General features: G+C 52.6%; 1 protein-coding gene across 1 annotated transcript; it reads left to right on the top strand.

The window, feature by feature from the left end:
- Positions 1-534: 534 nt before the first annotated feature.
- Positions 535-16,996, top strand: Slc4a1 (solute carrier family 4 (anion exchanger), member 1). The gene is made up of 20 exons (NM_011403.2): positions 535-759; positions 4,353-4,435; positions 4,555-4,675; positions 5,596-5,669; positions 6,411-6,591; positions 6,671-6,806; positions 7,289-7,412; positions 7,517-7,598; positions 7,712-7,893; positions 8,565-8,775; positions 8,887-9,099; positions 9,288-9,436; positions 9,545-9,739; positions 11,380-11,550; positions 11,903-11,992; positions 12,459-12,625; positions 13,124-13,377; positions 14,290-14,459; positions 14,541-14,714; positions 15,449-16,996. Exons 2-20 carry the CDS (start codon positions 4,421-4,423, stop codon positions 15,527-15,529), a joined length of 2,790 nt encoding a protein of 929 aa, NP_035533.1. The 5' UTR covers positions 535-759; positions 4,353-4,420; the 3' UTR covers positions 15,530-16,996.
- Positions 16,997-21,879: the final 4,883 nt, after the last annotated feature.

Below are 21,879 nucleotides of genomic sequence, written 5' to 3'. Positions count from 1 at the left end.
CAGTGTGCCCAGACATTGGTGCTTTGTGAGCCGAGGCTCGTGTGGGGACAGTTGTTTTCTTGACCTGACATTGTTTCAGGCTGACTGTCAGTGTCTTAGACCCTAGGGGCCAGCTCTCAGGAGCCAGTGGGGTCTTTGGGAGAGGGTAGCTAAAGTCCTCTAGTTAGGGGCAAGAAGAAGAGAGGACTAATGGGGTCTCACAAGCACCAGGCAGGTCCCCTGGGAGGCTGTCAAGGAAAAGACAGTCTTGAGGGAAGACAATGGTAGGAGAGAGAAGATGTCTTGAGACTTGGGGCCAGAGAAGACCTGGCCATAGTGAAGAGTGGTGACAGAGGCCAGGCAGACATGTCCAGGGGTCAGTGCCCTCCTACCAGAGACCTGGAAGTTCTGAGAACTGAGCAGTCAAGCCTTAGTTCACAAAGGCAGATCGGAGAAATCCCCAGGGGCCTGAAGGGCCCAAAGACCTTAGGGACTGGACAGGGTGGGTGGGGTGGGCCTGATGCACAGCTGTCCAGATGTGGGTGAGAGATAACTCTGTTTATGGGGCACCCGGTCGGAGCAGGGCAAGGGGGTGGGGTGGGAAGGGGCTCCCGGCTGTGGGACGGGCAGATTAGGAGGCAGGGCATGAGTCAGGGGTTTGGGAGCCTCCCCCAGGGCACCTGCCTGTGCTGTTAGAGCAGTTGGGAGCTCAGCCAGTCACAGAGGGCACCAGTGGCGGCAGGCAGGACTTCCCGAAGGACCCCCGAGGCTCCTGAGCAGGTGGGCAGGGCAGGGGGGTGGCTGGGTGGTCCTTTGGCATCTGTCCCGAGGGTTTGTGAAGGTGGTCAGCTTAAATCTGTGTCCAAGGGGTGTGATCTCTGACCTCCAGGTGGATGGGAGGGTAATGTGTCCATGTGCTTTGGTCCCTCGGTGCACCTATGGCGGGGAGTGGAGGGTTGGGGAGGGGGCAGTTATCATACAGAGGTGTGTGTAGCTGGAGTGCACGTTGGAAGCTAATTTGAGACCTTCCACCGGTGTAGGTCCCTCCTGCTTTCTATCTACCAGCCCCATGACTCAAGCCTCATTTCCTCCAGATGTGGGGCATCCCCAGGCTACCCCATCTCTCACCTGGGTGGGGCATCCCCAGGCTACCCCATCTCTCGCCTGGGAGACCATATGTTAGCCAGCATTGATTCCTATATGGGACATTTCTAGGGGTCTTCTTGGGGCCTTGGCGCTACCCCCAGCCCACAGACCATTGGAAGGGAAAAGAGAAGTGAATCTCTACTGAGGGTTGATCATCTCAGGCTAACTCTATAGGAACTGGAGGAAAATTGGGGCGGGATGGAGGTCACAAGCCTGACTGACCTGGTCATCAGTGGCAGGCAGGAGTGATGACAGACTGTGTGCCAGGCACCGGCCATGTGTTCTCGGCATGAACGTCATCTGCACAGTGGGTCTATCATGCAGGAATCATTCTTACCAGCTCTGTTTTACAGACGGAAAAACCCCTGAGGCTTGGGTATTCCGTCACCTTCCTTAGCCCACAAAGTTAGTAAAGGACAGGGTCAGAACTAAATAAACTCAGGGAGTCTGCCTGCAGAGGTGAGAGGCCATGTCTGAACTTCCAACTCCCAATCAGCTAAGAGCTGTTTTCTTCTCTGGGAGGCAGTTCAGTGCAGCGGGTAGAGAGGCTTGTGGAATTGTAAGCCAAAGATTTAATCCTGCTTCCGATCCATCCAGTGCCCCTGGAGTAGGCGAACTCTTCTGAATCTTGGCTTTGTCAAATGGCACCACTGACATTTACTGGTGTCGGTGGTCTGGGGACTGGGAGAGAGAGAGGGCACTACAGCTGCTTGTGAGGTGTGGGGTTGACAGTAAAAAGGTAGTACTGTGCCACCAGGGAGCTGTCCCTGTCATCTGTCCCCTTCCCCCTGTGTCTTCCCAGCTGGGCTCCACCTCCTGGGCTCCAGATGGCCCGCTCGCCCCTTATCTGTCCTGGCTGGCAGCTGGCCCTCCAGGTGTTTGGGGTGCTTCCAAACTCAGAGCTCTGAAGGTTCAGGGGCCCAGGCTCTTATCAGGTCCAGGCAGAGTGGGGCAGGGCTAAGAGTGTAGGACCAGCAGGCAACAGCCTGGGCCTGGCACACCCTCCAAGGCTCAGCTGGACTCTAGGTTGCTTCTGATTTGTTTGTTTGTTTGTTTGTTTGTTTGTTTGTTTGAGGCAGGGTTTCTCTGTATAGCCCTGGCTGTCCTGGAACTCACTCTGTAGACCAGGCTGGCCTCGAACTCAGAAATCCACCTGCCTCTGCCTCCCGAGTGCTGGGATTAAAGGCGTGCGCCACCACGCCCGGCTTGCTTCTGATATTTTTACTCTTTCTGACTGAGTTCCCAGAGGTTGGCATCTGACAGACCGATGGCAGAGTTAAACACCCAAGAGCTTCCCCAGGCCATTGGTCTAGGCAGGATCAGGGACACAGCCTAGGGCTCTGGATCCCTGGCTGTGCCATGCTGACCCTTAGGAGATTCAAGGCACCAGACCCAGTCCCACAGTGTTATTTTGGTACCTTGGGATCTGAGGCCCAGCCAGAAAGCAGTGTGAACAGGTCCAGAGAAGGAAAGAAGAAAACTAAAGATAGACTGGAGAAACTGGGTGCAAGCCATGGGGGAAGGAAGGTGAAGGAGGTGGGGAGAGCAGAAAGGGGAAAGGTGAATACTAACTCCCCAGGGGAAAGCCCAGAGAGTTGTCCCATTCTCAGGCTCAGGAACACTGCCATGGAGGTCACTTGCCACTCCTAAAGACTTGATGATGTCTCTCCCTCTCAGAACCTCAGGACTCTCCAAGGCCCAGAGAGACCTCTGTATGGTTCTTTCCAAATGTATGTTCTGCCCCAGATTCTTACATGGTCCCTAGCATGACTGTGTGGCCCTACCTCCACACCTCTGCCCGTCACCCTCTACCCCTCTGCCTCTGACCCCTTGACCCTATTCTGACCTCTTGATCCTCTCCTCTGGCTTTCTGTCTTCTGCTCCCCGTGCCCTCCACTCGCTGGCCCCTGCTCCTCTGTTCCCCCCCCCACACACACACACCTCTCTGTCCTAGTCCATGCCTTATGCCTAAGCTGGTCCTCTTTACCTAGGTCTTGGGACCCATGCTGTGGTCACTGGCCCTGTACCTCTATCCCATTTTTCCTCTCTGCGGTGTCCAGCACAGGTAACCCCCTAGATTCCATCCATGCAGGAAACACTCAGGTCACCTGAAGAGTAAGGACACACTCATTTAGGTCACCTGAAGTGTAAGGACACGCTCAGCCCGGCTCAGCTCAGTCTGTTGTACTCAGCCAGTGGTTCCGTTTCATGAACCTACCCAAATGCTTGTCCCCCCAAAGTTCCATGTAGCAATGACAGGGCAAAGGAAGCACCAGACTGGCACACTAGATGACTGGTCCCCACATCCTAGGGTAGGGACATCTTTGTCTTGAGAAAATAGAGGCTGAGGTTCTGTGGCCTCCGGATGGATCTTGGTCATTTTGAGTTTGTGATATGGAGTCAGGTTGGCTGCTAAGTGTGGGGACCCCATGAGGACAGAAATGTGCAGGGACTTACACTCAGGTGTCTTCCTTTCCAAAGGACGTGTCTGACAATTGCACACCAGTTAACTAAGGAACCACGTTGGAGTGGGTCAGCAACTGTCGGGGTGGTTAAGGGGGACCTGTGAAAGGGTGGTACTGGAACTGAGGTAGGAGAAGGGCTGAGCTGTTGACAGAAGAGACACTGAGTGTGCAAAGGCCCTGGAGTAGGCAAGGTCTTGGTGAGTTCTAGGAACTGGATAGAAGCCAATAGACTAAGGAGAAAGCACGCCAGCGAGGTAGGGATGGAATGAAGAAGAGAACACAGACTCATGTCCCTCAGGATCTGCGAGCCACACCCAAGGATGCTGCAGCCTGTTGTCCAGGCAGAAGCTGCCATCTCTAGGAGAAGAGGATGTGTTATGGAGACTTTCAAGGGAGCCAGGCTCCCTGAAGAGGGGATACATCATGTTCTGGGAGTTGGCTGAGTCCTCATGGCTCAGAAAGAGAAGTTAGTTAAGGCCTGGTGGATAAAGGGTGGGGCTAGACACCATTAGACCATGCACCCCAAACACACTAAGGAGAATTCAGCCATACCTATGTCTCCTGTCCCTCAGCCCCTGCCTATACACCTACAAACTCTGCTTCTTCCTCCATGGCCACTGCCTCCATCTGATCAATCTCAGGTCCCCAGGGCTCTTCTGGCACTAAACGTTAGCTCCTTTAGGGGGACCCAGAAGCAACAGGAGGCTAGTTGATGTATATATGACATTACTGTGCCTCAATCAGACTGCACCTTTCTTCCAGGGACCTGAGGTGCAGGTTATGCTGGCGGCCCAGAGAGCAGAGAACGACTGGACACTGAGGACGGCATCATGGGGGACATGCGGGTAAGTGTCCCCTGATCCATGCAGGGCTCCTGCCTCGGGCTCTGGGAGCCACCCTGGGCTTCTCTCCTCAGGGGACTTGGGAAGCCACTTAATCCAGCCTTGATGGGCTTTCCCCACAGGACCACGAGGAAGTGCTGGAGATCCCAGATCGAGACAGCGAAGAAGAACTGGAGAACATAATAGGACAGATAGCATATAGAGACCTAACCATCCCTGTGACCGAGATGCAGGACCCAGAAGGTAAGACCCATCCCACACCTTCTGTCTCTACCAGAGGAGCTTCTAGGTCTCCATAGGGACAATAGGGACCCAGTCCTTCCCCTCTCTACAGCTCCAGTCCCAGCCCTCGGGCCAGTTCTCCCCACAATCCTGGCTGATTGAAGGATAAACAGTGTTTTGTTTGAAATGATCACAGGAGGTGACTGGGGGGGGGGGGGGTAGGTCCCTTTCACGTGTGACAGGGCAGCCAGGTATGTCTGGGACAAGGACACAGACCCAGCTGTTACCCTGTCTGTCCCATATCAGCATTGAGGCCAAGCAGCAGGCCTGTTGCTGGAACCTTATTCAGTCTAGACAGCTGGAGATGCTGAGAAGTGAGAGAAAGTGGTGGAGACCCCTGGAGCAGAGACCCCAGGAGTCCATACCACTTTCCTTGGACTGCCCAAGGTCTTAGATGGGGGAGCCTAAGGCGGGGACCTGTTTACTGTCAACTGGGCTTAAGTGTTAGTGATTAGATTTGAAGTTAAGAGGCCCCCTTGGGAAATGAGGGTCGGGGTGGAGGATATAAGGGACTCAACCTCTCTGACTGGCCTGTGGTAAGAGGCTACCAGCTGGTGGCTTAGCTAAGCAGGTGGGGAGAAGAAAGGAGATATAGCAGGGAAGGGAGGGAATGCTAGGATGCTTTTGAACACTGGGACTTGGGGCTCTCTCTTCCTATCTCAGAGGAGGGGTCAGACTGGGGGCTCAGATCACCACAACGAATTCCAGGTTCCTCAATAAAGTTCAGGTGGAGAGTGGCAACAGACCCAAGTTAGGCAGAGCTCCCAGCCCAGGGGTGTGCAGGGAGTGAGTCTGGCTTTCTGAGGCTCCCTGACAGTAGTACGGTGGGGCCCGAGTGAAGGGCCACAACGGGCAGTGCTAACCGGCCATTGGGTTTTCAGCTCTTCCCACAGAGCAAACAGCCACAGACTACGTCCCCAGCAGTACCTCCACACCGCACCCAAGCTCCGGTCAGGTGAGGACTCAGATCCACTCTCTTTCTCGAGTTGCCTTGAAATCCATTTTGTACCATAGGGAGGGGTAGAGAGAGACCCAAGGTGGAGGAGATGCCCACATACAGACAAGCAGATAGAGCGAACACCCTGGGACATCAGTGGAAGAAAAGGGGCGTGCTCACTAACAGAGAAACCTTTGCTGAGTTCACTGGACAGATAGTGCTGAGGACTAAGCCACGGCTTTCAGGCTTGGCTGGGCTAGATACTCACGGGCAAGCATAGAACCAAGTACACACTTCCTTCTCCCAGTATCCAGGTCCCCGCTGAGCACCAGACTTCCTAGCTAGTGAGGGAATTGGGTCCCTAAGCTGGGACCCTGAGAGTAACCACCTGGCTCAGGACCGTGTGAGCCACGTCCCTCAAGTCTTGGAGATGGGAGATAACCCAATGGCTTCCCAAGTCCCTTCAGCCCCAGTCACCAGATCCCAGTTTTCCTGCCAAGTGGCTGCTCAAGGACCCTCATGGTCGAGAGGTCCATGCCTCTTCTGAAACATGATAATGGCCTGCCAAGGAGGATGGATGTGGAGCCAGGGGACCCTGCATATCTCCCCACGCTCTGAGCAGGAGGCCTGTCCTAAGCCTTCCAGAGCCCAGGGCCTTTTCTAAGCCTAGCTTAGACCCGAGCGCCTCAGGATCCAGGCTCCCCCTCTCTCATGGGCTTGCCCATGGCTTGCGGGACTAACTCAGGCCATGGGCCTCAGGTCTATGTGGAGCTTCAGGAACTGATGATGGACCAGAGGAACCAGGAACTACAATGGGTGGAGGCAGCGCACTGGATAGGGCTGGAGGAAAACCTTCGAGAGGATGGTGTATGGGGTCGCCCACATCTATCTTACCTGACCTTCTGGAGCCTTCTAGAACTGCAGAAGGTCTTCTCAAAAGGTGAGTCCTCCTGTGGTCCCCCTGCTGCATAGGTGGCTTTCTGGAGCAGCCACTCAGCTCACCACTTGGCTGTCCCTAGGCACCTTCCTTCTGGGTCTGGCAGAGACATCCCTGGCTGGGGTGGCCAATCACCTTCTAGACTGCTTCATCTACGAGGATCAGATTCGGCCTCAGGACCGAGAAGAACTGCTCCGGGCTCTGCTACTCAAACGCAGGTGCTTTTGCTGGCCAGGACCTGGGCTTCACATCCTATGGGTTCCTCCCTAGCTCCCCTGCCTCCAAGGTCTCCCCACCCTCCCTCAGCTCCAAATGGACCCCACCCCATCAGGCAAGAGATCTTCCTCCACCATAGTTCCCACAACTGCCTGACATCCCCCAAACAGAGCCCGAGACTTCAAGTTCACACTTACAGAGCATAATCCTGAGACCCTTTCTTCCGTCCATGGTTTTTTGTTTTTTGGGGTTTGTTTTGTTTTGTTTTGTTTCTCCCACCTAAACATCCTAGACAGGGGCCACCCGTCTTCTACCCACACTGTCCTTTAAGAGAAGACTGGCCTTCCTTCTCTGAAGTCTCTCAAGTTTGGTCACTGGGAAGTTCCACTTAGTGCTCACCTTTGCCCCTCCCGCCAGTTTCTCCTTCCATGGGAAACTCAATCCAAATAGCTGACTCAGCTCACGTCACCTGTGTGTCCCACAGCCATGCTGAGGACCTAGGGAATCTGGAGGGGGTGAAGCCCGCCGTCCTGACCCGCTCTGGGGGCGCCTCTGAGCCTCTGCTTCCTCACCAGCCATCGCTGGAGACCCAGCTGTACTGCGGACAGGTACGCTTAGGACAGGGTTGGGAGAAGGAAGGGCTGGATGGATGCTCAGGTCTCCTCGGGTCAGTGTGATGCCAGACTTAGTTCCTTTGCCTTCCTTTCCACAGGCAGAGGGGGGCTCAGAAGGACCCTCAACATCTGGGACTCTGAAGATCCCCCCAGATTCAGAAACCACACTGGTGCTAGTGGGTAAGAACTCCTTCCCCGGGCATCCTACTTCAGGCCCCGGGCAGCCCCCCTCTCTTGAATTCATAAACTACGAGTCCCAGTGGCCTGGCTTCACCACCTGGTGCCTCCCACAGGCCGGGCTAATTTTCTGGAGAAGCCTGTACTGGGCTTCGTGAGACTGAAGGAGGCCGTGCCTCTGGAGGACCTGGTGTTGCCAGAGCCTGTGGGCTTCCTTCTTGTTCTGCTGGGACCTGAGGCTCCGCATGTCGACTATACCCAGCTGGGCAGGGCTGCAGCAACTCTCATGACAGAAAGAGTGAGTGTGGAGGGCTGGGGGGATGGAGGGAGATGTGGCTGGTTAGCCAAGGAGCTTGTGGACAGAAGAGGTCAGGTTTTATCCCCAGGGAGCTTGTGGGAGGACAGAAGAGGCCAGGTTTCCCACCCTGGACTGGCTTGACTTTAGATTCACTATTTGGATGCAGTGGGTTGAACTCCACCTGTTCCTGGCCAGTCTAGTCTTACCCTGACTTAGATTGGACCAGCTGGTCCATCCTGGCCCGCTGTGACCTGGTTCTAGCTGGCCCGCTCTGCTGTGTGGTATGCCTAGCCCACCAGGGATACTTTAGCTCCTTCTACCCCACCCAGGGTGCCTGTTTCCCCAAAGCTCATCCTTAGAGGTCAGAAGAAACAGAAAGAACCAGACCCTATAACGACAGCCGTGGCTTTGGTGGTTGGTCCCTAGCTACACATGTCCAGGTCCCCCCTACCCTCACTTCAAGATTTTTAGACAATGTTTTACCATGTACCTCTGGTACCTCTGGCTGACCCGGTTCTCTCTATGTAGCCCAGGATCGCCTCAAACTTGAGGCAGTCCTCCTATCTCCACCTCTTGAGTGCTAAGACTACAGGCAGGCACCACCAGGTTGCCCTGCTCCCCCGGACCTCCTGGCTACAGAGTAAGTGTTCGTGACCTTTCTCCTTCTGTAGGTGTTCCGCATTACCGCCTCCATGGCGCATAACCGAGAGGAGCTGCTGCGCTCTCTGGAGAGCTTTCTGGACTGTAGCCTGGTGCTGCCGCCCACAGACGCCCCTTCAGAAAAAGCTCTGCTTAACCTGGTACCGGTGCAGAAGGAGCTGCTTAGGAGGCGGTACCTGCCCAGCCCCGCCAAGCCAGACCCCAACTTGTACAACACTCTAGGTACACGGACAAGGTTTCTTGATTCCCCCATGGGGCCCTGGATCCCCAGTACACTGCTCCTTTCCTCGCAGACATTTGCCCCTCTGACCATTTTCCTTTCCTCTACAACAGACTTGAACGGGGGAAAAGGGGGCCCTGGTGACGAAGACGACCCTCTACGGCGCACAGGCCGGATCTTTGGAGGCCTGATCCGTGATATCCGGCGCCGTTATCCTTACTACCTGAGTGACATCACCGATGCGCTCAGTCCCCAGGTGTTGGCTGCTGTCATCTTCATCTACTTTGCTGCCTTGTCACCTGCCGTCACCTTCGGCGGCCTCCTGGGTCAGTGACAATTATGGTTCTCCCCCCGCCACACCCCCCGCCCAGAACATTCACCTCTAACCCTCTGGCCTCTGCCCCCTCACTTCTGAACCAATCTGATGCTCTGCAGGTCATACCCCATAACTTAACTCTCGATCCCCGAAACTAATCTCTCCATCTTGATCCCTGTATGGCATTTCCCCCCACAGGAGAAAAGACCCGGAACTTGATGGGGGTGTCGGAGCTGCTCATCTCCACAGCAGTGCAAGGCATTCTCTTTGCTCTCCTGGGGGCACAGCCCCTGCTTGTGCTAGGCTTCTCAGGACCCCTGCTGGTGTTTGAAGAAGCCTTCTTCTCGGTAACATCGTCCCAGCCCCACTCTGACCCCCAACCCTGTAGTTTACCCTGGCTCACCTACCTAGTGCCCACAAGGTCACTAACCCTGTATCTGTCTCACTGCCTGCAGTTCTGTGAAAGCAATAACCTGGAGTATATCGTGGGCCGCGCGTGGATCGGCTTCTGGCTCATCCTGCTCGTGATGTTGGTGGTGGCCTTTGAAGGCAGCTTCCTCGTCCAATACATCTCCCGATACACCCAGGAGATCTTCTCCTTCCTCATCTCCCTCATCTTCATCTATGAGACTTTCTCCAAGCTGATCAAGGTGAGGCCAGGGAGGATGCCAACACTCAGGCATAGCGTGTCTGTGAGAGTGTGTTATTATGTAAAAAGTCTGTACGGCGTGACTATGGCCATGTTTCTGCCTCTTTGCACAACCATGAACATGGGCACATGTATGTTTTGGGGTTCACCTAGGATTATGCAGCTGGGTTTCTTGGGGCCACGTAAAGGCTTGAGACTCAGTGCTCATGGCCTGACTGTATATGAGGGAAGGTACCTCTCTCAATACTTGTTCATGGTTATGGCCACACATCATGTGACTAGTGGGTACTATATGTGAGATGGCCCGGGAAGTCCTGTGCATCGAGGAAGTGGATGCTTTGAAAGCCCTAGGCCTCTCCTTTCCTGCACTTGCCCTCCAGAACCCCACAGGGCCTCTGCCTCCAGAACTTGCCTCCTCCCCATAGAGCTCCACCCACCTCCACATCTGCACTGTGTATGGAAGAAGGGTGACCTGTGTGTGCCTGTCCTTATTCTGTTGATTGGCAGGCTCATTTATGTTCTGTAGATCTGTGTGTGTGTGTGTGTGTGTGTGTGTGTGTGTGTGTGTGTGTGTGTGTGTGTGTTTCAAGACAGGATTTCTCTATAGCCCTGGCTGTCCTGGAACTCACTTTGTAGACCAGGCTGGCCTCGAACTCAGAAATCCGCCTGCCTCTGCCTCCCAAGTGCTGGGATTAAAGGCTTGAGCCACCATGCCTGGCTCTCTGTAGATCTTTTAAGAAGATTTTTTTTTTATTTACTTATTTACTGTGCTGCGGTCCAAACCTCTTGCATGCTAGGCAAATGCTATCCCTGTCACTAACTCCTCAAGCCCTTTTTATTAACCTTCTTATTACTTAATGGCTATCTCCAGAATTCTCATGTTCCCCACAACGCCTGGAAGCATATACCTGCACATGCAGTCTTGTTGCTTCTTGGACCCTTCCCAGACAAGCTAATTGTTCTTCCTCCCTTAAAAAATAAAGCAAGGTGGCTGGAGAGATGGCTCAGCGGTTAAGAGCACTGACTCCTCTTCCAGAGGTCCTGAGTTCAATTCCCAGCAACTACATGGTGGCTCACAACCATCTGTAACAGGATCAGATGTCTTCTTCTGGTGTGTCTGAAGACAGCTACAGTGTACTCAAATAAATAAAAATAAATACACCTTAAAAAATAAAACAAGCCGGGCGTGGTGGCGCACGCCTTTAATCCCAGCACTTGGGAGGCAGAGGCAGGCGGATTTCTGAGTTCGAGGCCAGCCTGGTCTACAGAGTGAGTTCCAGGACAGCCAGGGCTACACAGAGAAACCCTGTCTCGAAAAAAAACAAACAAACAAAAAAACAAACAAACAAAAAAAACCCCAAAAACAAAACCCAAGTAGGTTAATAAATCAGATGAGGAAGAAGAGACAGATGGATGGATGGATGGATGGATGGATGGATGGATGGATGGATGTGTGAATGGGGAGATGGGTGTAGGTAGGTGATGGTTGTATGGGCAGTAGATGTGTAGATGGATGTTTGGATGTATATATGGATAAATGGATGAACAAACAACTGATTGATAGTGCCCAGTCAACTTATTTGATACTGTCTAGCTCAAGTCAAGGCTTGGATGGGGAACACAAAGTTTTGTCGGTTACAGATTTTCCAGGACTACCCACTACAACAGACTTATGCCCCTGTTGTGATGAAGCCCAAACCTCAGGGCCCTGTGCCCAACACAGCCCTCTTCTCTCTTGTGCTCATGGCTGGCACCTTCCTACTTGCCATGACGCTACGAAAGTTCAAGAACAGCACCTACTTCCCTGGCAAGGTCAGTATACCCCTGCCCTTACCTTCACCAACTCTAGCTTCTCCAGTACCCTTGACTCCCCTTCTATCCCAGGTCCCCACTTCCAGGGACCATGTTGCATGCAAACCCATCTCAACCCAGCACCAAGATGCAGCAGGGAATCAGGGATAGAGAGTTCTTGGGGGAGGGAGAAGGGTAGAGCCAGGAGGGGAGGGGCTAGAGGAAGAAGGAAGGCAGAGATAGCTGGAGTAATGGTAGACTTGGTTCTTGATGGACCTCTCCGGATGAGCAGAATCCTTGGTAAATGTAGGATGGGGAGGAAGGTGGTGCGAGGTGGAATATGGGTACAACTGGTTCCTTTATCTGCTTACAGCTGCGTAGAGTCATTGGGGACTTCGGGGTCCCCATCTCCATCCTGATAATGGTCCTGGTGGATTCCTTCATCAAGGGCACCTACACACAGGTGAGTCCTCTTCATCCTCTGGCATGCCACCATAGCCTTCATTTCCTTCTCTCCTCTCTACCCTGCCAGAATGGCTTTTCCTAACCCAAAGTCGGCTAGAACTCATTCCCTGGCCTTGGTCTTCCAATATTCCCTCAAGACCCTTCCACTCAAGCAAGAGCCTGGGCCACCTTGCTCTTTTTATTCCTTTGCCCAGGGCCATAGGAGAGGGTGCGCATTGAGCCAGGCAGAGTCAGGTAAACCTCAGCTCAGCCACTGGATATATACAACCTCTCTAATCCTGTTTGTTTGCCTACAACATCAGGAACGATAGGACACATAGAGGGCTTAGAGAAGTAGCTTGGAGCAAAGAAAATGCCCGATGAGCATTTCCACCCAATTCCCTGCCCCAGGACCCTGACTTCCCTGACCCCATGTCTCCTTAGCCATCTGGTCCCAGGTTCTCACCAGCTGTCTCTTCTCACAGAAACTCTCCGTGCCTGATGGCCTCAAAGTGTCCAACTCCTCCGCCCGGGGCTGGGTCATCCACCCTCTGGGGCTGTATAGACTTTTCCCCACGTGGATGATGTTTGCCTCCGTTCTGCCCGCCCTGCTTGTCTTCATTCTCATTTTCCTTGAGTCTCAGATCACCACGTAAGAGCAAGGAGAGAGGCTTGGCCAGGGAGGGCTGGAGGCAGGGAGGGAAGCAGGCTCTGGGCCAGCAGGAGACTGGCTGGTGGCTCTCTGCGAGGGGATGGGAGTGTTGGAGTATCAGAGGCAGGTCTGAGTCTTGTGGCCCCTGGGGTGGCATCATTTGAACACCTTGTAAACTGGGAGCTATGAGCTTCGCTGCTGGATGGTGGGAGGGGCTTGAAGAGCGGGGATGGCGGTGAGGGTGGGGTGAGGGTGCTGAAAAGTCAAGACTCCCTAAAGGTAAAGTCCCAGGATTTAGCAAGAATGCCTGAGGGTATTCCAGAGACTTCTAGCCCTCAGAGCCTGAATTCTCAAACAGCCAGAGGGAGGGGGCCAGGAACTCAAAGGGAAATGGGAGCAGAAAGCACAAAGAGACCCAGGGGGACCGATGTGGGCAAAGAAAGAGGAGCCCACTGGGAGGGCCCAGCTCACCTGACTTCCCTCCCCTCCCTACCCCAGGCTGATTGTCAGTAAACCAGAACGGAAGATGATCAAGGGCTCTGGCTTCCACCTGGACCTGTTGCTGGTCGTTGGCATGGGTGGGGTGGCTGCCCTCTTTGGGATGCCTTGGCTCAGTGCCACCACTGTAAGATCTGTTACCCACGCCAATGCCCTCACAGTCATGGGGAAGGCCAGTGGTCCAGGGGCTGCAGCCCAGATCCAAGAGGTCAAGGAACAGCGGATCAGTGGGCTCCTGGTCTCTGTGCTTGTGGGTAAGTGGGGCCAGTCATGCCCCTATGTCCTGCTCCACTCATTTCTGCCCCTTGTTCTTGGGATGAGGTGTGGGGGTGGCTCTTCCCACTCAGAAATCCCACCTCCACTATCTCCCCTGCCCAATTTTGACTCCTTCTCTTGGGGTTGGGGAATGAGGCTCCCATGCCATCTGTATCTGTCCAGGTCCCTATACACCAGCTGCTCAAGCTCTCCCAACACTAGCTCCTCACAGGAGGGGATGTAGCAAAAGTGAGGATGCCCAGGGCCCTGGGACACTGTGATGGGCACTTGTGTAGGGCAGGAGGGCTGCACTGCTGGGCTCTTTCCAAGTCAGATCCTTCCTCCATACATTAGCCAAGAGGAGAGTAAGAAACTGTTGGGGTTTGCCCTGTCCTGCTCCTGGCTGGCTGGGTAACTTCCTAGCCTCTGGGCCTCCCTATCTGCACAGTTAGAGGATTTATTAAATCTCTGAGATTCTTTTCCAGATCAGTTGCTCTAAGGCTGATAACATGCCTCCTCCGTCTAAGGGGTGGTAGAGCATCCCTGGGCTCCATAAGAAGCTGAGTCCAGCTGGGTGAGCAGGGTCATAGTCACTGATGGAGCGGTCTAAAGTTCCCCCTTCCTTCTCTCTGCTTCTCCCCCTTTCCATAAAGAATAATGGAGGCTCTCTAGAGTAAGGAGAAACACAGGTTCCTCTGAGCACCGTGACTGCCCCAACTAGGCTGGGGGGAGTAGGTTTGACTCCTTGGAAAGATAACCTTCCAGGTTGTTCCCCTCTGAGTCGATAAACAAACACTGCAGAAAAGGATCATGTGGCACTTGTGGTTTCATGCTCCGTTGCAAGTGTGAGCGAAGCCCCATTGGTGCTGATCCCTGGGTGACCTGAACTGAGAGTGTGTCCGTCCTCACAGGACTGTCCATCCTCATGGAACCTATCCTGTCCCGCATCCCCCTGGCTGTGCTCTTCGGCATCTTCCTGTACATGGGAGTCACATCCCTCAGTGGCATCCAGCTCTTTGACCGCATCTTGCTCCTGTTCAAGCCACCCAAGTACCACCCGGATGTGCCCTTTGTCAAGAGGGTATTTAGCTTGGTGGCTGTCCAGCTAGGGTGGGGGAAGGGTGTCAGAACAGGGCAGACGCTGACCCTGGCTTCCCCACAGGTGAAGACCTGGCGCATGCACCTCTTCACGGGCATCCAGATCATCTGCCTGGCTGTGCTGTGGGTGGTGAAGTCCACTCCTGCCTCGCTGGCCTTGCCCTTCGTCCTCATCCTCACAGTGCCTCTCCGTCGTCTCATCCTCCCGCTCATCTTCAGAGAGCTGGAACTCCAGTGTGTGAGTCGTGGGGGCCCTGATGGGAGGAGAAGGGCCCAGTAATAGGAATCGTGTGTCTTGGAGCTGGGGAGACGGAAGAATGAGGCAGATAGACGTAGGTTTAGGAATAGATGTGGTTCCGTTGGTAGAATGCTTCCTTCCAATGCACAGGATCCTGAATTCAATTCACCCCATAGATTGTATATAGAGGCCCACGCTTATAATCCCAGCACTAGGGAGGTAGAGGCGAGGAAATCAGAAATTCTAGGTCATCCTTGGCCTCCACATGATTCAAAGCTAGCCTGAGTTACATAAGATCCCATCTTAAGAAGAAGAAAAAAAGTCTATATGCAGGCCTTTGTCTCCGTCTTGGTCTGCTGTGTCCTAGCATATGATCTGGAGCAAGTGACCTCATTTCCTTATGGCTCCCCAGTGCAGGCAGCAGTCATGACAGGGTGAAAGGCTAATGAGGCGCACAGGGTGCATCTCTTGTATCATCACCAAGTTATTTGGGACATTCGGTGTGGGGTTGCCATGGTGAGGGGAAGCCCAGCCCACCTTTTGCAGGTTTTCCTCACCAGACCCTCAGGGGCCACCTTCCCCCATTGTAAACCACTCACCTAGACCAACTCTGTACTCTAGGGACAGCAGGGCTTGTCCAGGTTGGTTCCTAACTCTAGAGGTGCGTGCCTCTTAAGTCCCCAAAAAGACTCATCCTGTCCCACTCTCTCACCCTTTCTCTTCTACCCCTCTAGCTGGACGGTGATGATGCCAAAGTGACCTTTGACGAGGAGAATGGCCTGGATGAATATGACGAAGTGCCCATGCCTGTGTGAGCGGCAGGCCCAGGCCCCAACCACTCCACTTTCCCACCCTCCCAGGAAGACCACTCATGGGCGTGTTATGGCTGTGGGTGGGGAAGGAGGGGTGTTCTAGGAAACCCTCTATCTAAGGTACACTGGATTTTCTGGCTGGAGACGACCGGAAGCTATATCAGGGAATTGGGGTCACAGTCTCTTGCAACTGTATGGGCCCCAGGCTGGAAAAGTTAGATCTGTGTCTCTTCTCTTCATGGCATAGTTATAAATAGCAAAGGGGAGAGACGGAGGACACTTTTCATGTTCCTGCTGGCTGTGTGGCCTTAGGTAAGTCCCTTGACCTCTCTGGCCTCTGCTTCCTACTCTATAAAATGTATGCATTGGTAAGAGTACCTATGTTACCATATGGCAGCTGAGGACCAAGAGCAAATGTCCAAGAACCATTACAGCCTTCATTGTTCACCAAGCCTGCCCAGATCACACAGCCCCTGGGGCCACACAGCGCGTACCTGAGCCTCCTGACCTGGAGGCCACACCTCTGTCCTCCATCTTCCCACCCACATGCCTGCCCTGTACAGAAATACCCCTAATGACTTCCTCCCATTTTCTGTCCCAGCCCCACCCCAAGACTCCCTTCTCTGCATCCAGAGAGGCGTCCTGGTGAGAATAAGGGACTGGGGCTCAGACTCCTAGGTACTTACTCTCTCCCACTAAGTATTCATTCATTTGTTCATTCATTCATTCATTCACTTATTCATTCATTCATTCATACACTCCATAGCCACCTACTAAAGGCCCTAGACCTAGTAGACACAGAGTGAACTGGTTCAAGTTCCTCTGGGTGAGGCCAATACCTAAGCCTGCTCTGGATGTGGGTGGGGATAGAGGGAGGGTGAGAGGGTTGTAATTTATTAACTGTGTATTTTCTAAGTGCTCCTTCTGAGCCTCAGTTCTGCCCCCATGAGAAACCTGCTGTGTCCAACCCCAGCTAAGCTGAATCTTGGGGGGAACCCAAGCTTTGACCCATTGGAGTAGGAGACAGTGGCTTGCTCAAAATATGGATAAACATCTATTTTTTTTTTACAAAAAGATAATATTTTTAAAAAAAGTTGAAAGAACTAGAACTTGTGAGAGAAACAGAAAATCCGAGTGAGCAGGCAGCAGGAGGCTTGCAGTGGGAGATTCTCGGGGGATTTGAAAGCACATGCCTGCCCTCCTGGCACATCACCACAGAACGCTTGTTTCCACGTTCTAGAAATGAGGGCAGGGATGTACCTACCTTGTAGGGAGCTGGGAGGATTGACCCACAAGGTCTAAGAAAAGCGTTTGCCATGTTTTGGGCACACCCCATCCTCTCCTGCCTTGCCTGCTCCTTGAACATTACCAAAGAGAATGGGGATCGTGCCGCCCACTCTGCCAACGCTCTTCCCCCACCGCCGTGCTTGGGAATAGGTTTTGCCAATAAACGTGTCTGTGTTAAAGGGGTGCCTTGCTTGAAGTCTTTTCTCAGAGTTGGGGTGCTCCAGGGGTCTTTGTTTTGTTTTGTTTGTTTTTATAGAGACAGGGTTTCTCTGTGTAGCTCTGGCTGTCCTGGAGCTCACTTTGTAGACCACGCTGGCCTCGAACTCAGAAATCCGCCTGCCTCTGCCTCCCGAGTGCTGGGACTAAAGGCGTGCGCCACCACACCCGGCTGCTCCAGGGGGTCTTAACCAGACCATGTGGACATGGTGGCATTAGGTGGAACCCATGTAAGGCTTTGACCATGGGAGGGTCACTAGAGTCATGCTGGGCGTGGCCCTGAGCCTAAGCATGAGGCCAGCCAGTTCCCCTAGAGTGGGAAATGAATTCGAATTCTGTACAACCTTCCTCTGCTGAGTAGGAGAGACCGGTCTGGAGGGGTAGGCAAGAGAGGCTGTCAGAAGACCTTGCCCTTCGCACTCATAGGTCCTCCCCAAACCCACTCCAAGTCTCTTTAAACCTGTCAGCTCCGTATCTTAGATCCAAAAGCTGAATGGAACCTTTGAGAGTGGTATCAGAGGGACACCAAGGCCAAGAGAGGAAGTTAGCTTTCCAGATGCTGGTCATGAGAGCAGCCTCTCTCCCTCTCCCTCTCTTACCCTAGAACAGCATCTTCTGGCCAGCTTTCCACTCACCCTCGCTCTGGTCCCCACCCCAACTGCTTCCTGCAGCTCTCAGGCGCTCTTAGGCCAGGGTGTTACCCACCCTGGAAAGGAAGATGCCAGCATACAAGACCTCCCACCCTCCTCAGCCTTCAGGTAGAAGTCAGGGTCTTCGGTTCCTTCCCTAGGTCTATATCTACTACCTGACTACCCCGAACTGACCCTCCTCCCAGGCTGGGGCAAAAGGCCTGGGTGCTAACCAGACCCCAAGCAGAGCTGTCTCAAAGCCTGCTTCCCATTCACTACAACCCCGTGCTCCCACAGGGTTAGGATTATCCTCTTCCTCCACTGCTAATCACTGAGACAGGAGACTGGCCTGGACAGGACTGAGGCCCAGCAGGTGCCCAGGTCCTTTCACAGGAGCGCCTTGCAGCCCAGCCCATCGGAAGGCCACCCTGCAGGCCTGGATATCCTGCAAGGCCTATTCTTATACATCCTTCCTCTCTCCTGAGGGAGGAACCAACCAGATTTAGGAAACAACCACCCCCTTCTTGGAGAAGTTCCTGCCCCTCAAACCTTACACCCATCTCCATTTTTTTTTTTTTTTTTTTAACTTTTGAGACTGGGTCTCTTATTGCCCAAGCTGGCCTTAAATTTATAATCTAGTTTAGGATGAGGCTTTTTTTTTTTTTTTGGTTTTTCAAGACAGGGTTTCTCTGTGTAGCTCTGGCTGTCCTGGAACTCACTTTGTAGACCAGGCTGGCCGCGAACTCAGAAATCTGCCTGCCTCTGCCTCCCAAGTGCTGGGATTAAAGGCATGCACCACCACGCCCAGCAGGATGAAGCTCTTGAACTTCCGGTTCCCACTGCTTCTTGAACACTGAGATTCCAGGTGGATGAGTCTCGAGTCTCGCCATAATTGGCTTTCCAATCTTTTTTGTCCTGGTGTTGAGAACAGCCCTCACAGCTTGGTGTATGCCAGGCAGTCCTGTTCCATGGAGCTACTGTCCTGGCCCTGCCCCTTCCAATTTGTTTGTTTGTTTGAGACAGGTGGAGATGGGTTTCTCTGTGTAACAATCCGGGCTGTTCTGGAACTTGCTTTATAGTCCAGGCTGGCCTCTAGGCTCCGCCCCACAGTTACCTGGCAACAGCCAGATGTGTCTGACTCACTATAAAAGGGGCTGCTTGCCGCTTCCTCACTCTCTTCCTTTGCTCTCTTACCCTCTTCCCCCTCTGTCCCTTCTCTCCCCATTTCCCTCCCCCTCTCCTTTCCCCTCTCTCTCCCTGTCTTTCTCTGTCTCTACCCCTTCAACTCCCCTCCCCATGCCCTAAATAAACGCTATAGGTCCTGTGGCTGGTACCTCAGGGGGAAGGGATGCCTCAGTATGGTCCCGCAGAGGCATCCCCTCACCCCCCCACCCCCCACCCCATACCATACCATGCCTCCACTTTTTATAACACAACACACAGCAATCTAAGTGCCTGTCTCCCGGGTGCTGGAATTAAAGGTGCCACTACCACACCTGAACACTTGAAGAACCAGCCCGCCTCCATTTTAGGCTTAAAAGCCATCTTATAGTAAAGACAAACTAGGCTCCTTCCTTTTTATGGTTAAGGTTCTCTGTCTCAAGGATTGGGCTCTGTCCCACCTGTAACCTTAACTACAAGTGCTTTTGTTCTGTCTGTTCCAGGAATGTCAATCATGTCTTTTTTTTTCCAGAATGTTGGTTATAACCACTTTACAACCTACCTTTGTTTCAAAAGGTTACAGGGCCACCCGTAACTACTTTGCTCTGCCTACCTTGCAACCATGTCTTTGTCCGAGGAGGGACTAACTTATTTTTGCCCTGCTCCTGTAATTTTGCTCACCAAATCCCCCATCTGGGAAGCCCCTTAATATGAGTTGACTTCTCAAGCCCCACGTCAGGGGGAGGCAGGCCAAGGACATGAATTTAAAAGCTGGTTTAATTAAATCATCTGCTTTAATTTGGCCCTGATGATTCTGGCCAGTTGTCTTTCTCCCATCTCCTGGATTAACGTCACCTCTCCAACATTTCTTTTTAAAGATTTATCTACTTTATGTATGGTTGTTTATTTATTTATTGTATATTTACAGATGGTTATGAGCCATCATGTGGTTGCTGGGAATTGAACTCAGGACCTCTGCTTGCTCTGGTTGGCCCCGCTCTCTCCGGCCCCGCCATTTATTTATTATATATGTGACTACACTGTAGCTGTCTTCAGACACACCAGAAGAGGGCATCAGATCTCATTACAGATGGTTGTGAGCCATCATGTGGTTGCTGGGATTTGAACTCAGGACCTTCGGAGGAGTAGTCAGTGCTGTTAACCGCTGAACCATCTCTCCAGTCCCACTCTCCAACAGTTAATCTCTCTTATGAGACTAGCTTTGGGGATGAGTGAGGCTGGGACCCTGGCTAGAACTCTGCTACTCATAGGATTGGATTCAGCCCCACAAATGACAAGTCTGTCCCTACTTTGCAGCCAGATTCCCAGGTTATTTGTGTGTCTGACCCAGAGGAGACTTTTAACTTAAAAAAAAGGGGGGGGGGGACCACAGGAGGGCAGGAGTTTGGCATCTCAGCCCATCCCCCACCCGCCATAGCCAGTGAGCATCCAGAGGATTTATGCTTCTTCCCCATCTTTCTTCAGAGTGGATGGGGTGTTTATAAATGGAGTGTGTTATCAATCTGGAAGATGCTGGGTCACGGCCAGTCTAGTCTCCTTCCTACCTTGAACCCCATCCATGAACTGATAATAGAAAACCCTTTTTTGCTTGCTCGTTTTTGTTTTTTGAGACAGATTGTGTAACCCTGGCTGTCCTGGACTCATTTTTTTTTGTTCACCAGGCTGGCCTTGAACTCATAGGGATCTGCTTGTCTCTGCCTCCGGACATGAGCCACCACGCATAGCTGAAAACCATATATATGTAAGTATGTATGTATGTATGTATTATTTATGTGCATGGTGTTTGCCTGCATGTATGTCTGTGAGAGTCTCAGATCTTATAGACATTTGTGGATGCTGGGGATTGAACCCCGGTCCTCTTAACTGCTGAGCCATCTCTCCAGCCCTTCTTTTTTCTTTTCAGTTACATTTGTTCATTCAGAAGACAAAAGCAGTCAGATCTCTGAGTTCAAGGCCAGACTGGCTTACACAGTCTCAAAAATAATATTCCATGAATTTATTTGTGGCTAGAGGTGAGGGCAGAGCAGTCACCACGCAAGCGCCATGATCTGAGGTTTGAGAACAAGTGGAAGTCAGTGAAGAGCCCATAGGAATTAGCTCTTTCTTTTCGCTATGTGGTTTCAGGGCATTGAACTCAGGTCATCACACTTGGTGGCAATCACCTTTACCCACTGAGCCATCTTGACAGCCCAAGGAAACCTTGAAAGCCACTAGATTCTTGAGATTGACTCAGGTTGCTACAAGCCCCAAGAGTCCAGGGACTCTCACTTCCTGCCTCTCCCACATACCTGCCCTGCCCTGCTCACCCTTCCTCAAAGAAATCACTGACATCTTCCTTCACTTTCTTTCTTTCTTTTTTTTTTTTTTTTTTTTTTTTGGTTTTTGGAGAAAAACCTGGCTGTCCTGGAATTTACTTTGTAGACCAGGTTGGCCTTGAACTCAGAAATCCGCCTGCCTCTGCCTCCTGAGTGCTGGGATTAAAGGCGTGTGCCACCACGCCCAGCTGTCTTCCTTCACTTTTACATTTTTTTTTTTACTTGTCTGTTTGCGCTTGTGCAATTCTCTGTGTGTGTGTGTGTGTGTGTGTGTGTGTGTGTGTGAGCGAGCGCAAGTGTGTACAGTGGACAGGTGAAAGCCACAGGTGCTGCTCCTGGTGGAGTAGCCAAGTTAATTAAAGCAAATTTAATTAAAGCAAGCTGTTCTTATTCATGTATGTGGACTGCCTCCCCCAAGGTGCGTTATCACCTCATTTTTGTTTCTTGTTTTTGATGTGTCTGGGGTGGAGGTATACGGTATGTGTGTCAGTGTGTCTGTGTGTCTGTGTGCAGGTACACACACAGGAAAATGTTGAGTGCCTTCCTCTGTTGCTCTCTGCCTTATTCTTTAAGGAAGGGTCTCTCCCTCAGCCTAAAGTTCACCATTCTGATTCAGCTGGCTGGCTAACCGGGAAGCCACTGGGATGCTCCTGTCTCTGTCCCTCAACCTTGGTTTACAGGCCACAGCTGGCTTTAACATTCATATTGCAGATTTGACCACAAG

This window comes from Mus musculus, chromosome 11 (genome assembly GCF_000001635.26).
Source record: "Mus musculus strain C57BL/6J chromosome 11, GRCm38.p6 C57BL/6J".
NCBI lineage: Eukaryota > Metazoa > Chordata > Mammalia > Rodentia > Muridae > Mus > Mus musculus.
This window is presented reverse-complemented; position numbering and strand designations above follow the sequence as displayed.

Coding starts and splice junctions, on each gene's coding strand:
- Slc4a1 (NM_011403.2), top strand. Junction 4,676..5,595: donor CGAGATGCAGGACCCAGAAG/GTAAGACCCATC, acceptor TTGGGTTTTCAG/CTCTTCCCACAGAGCAAACA. Junction 7,599..7,711: donor AACCACACTGGTGCTAGTGG/GTAAGAACTCCT, acceptor TGCCTCCCACAG/GCCGGGCTAATTTTCTGGAG.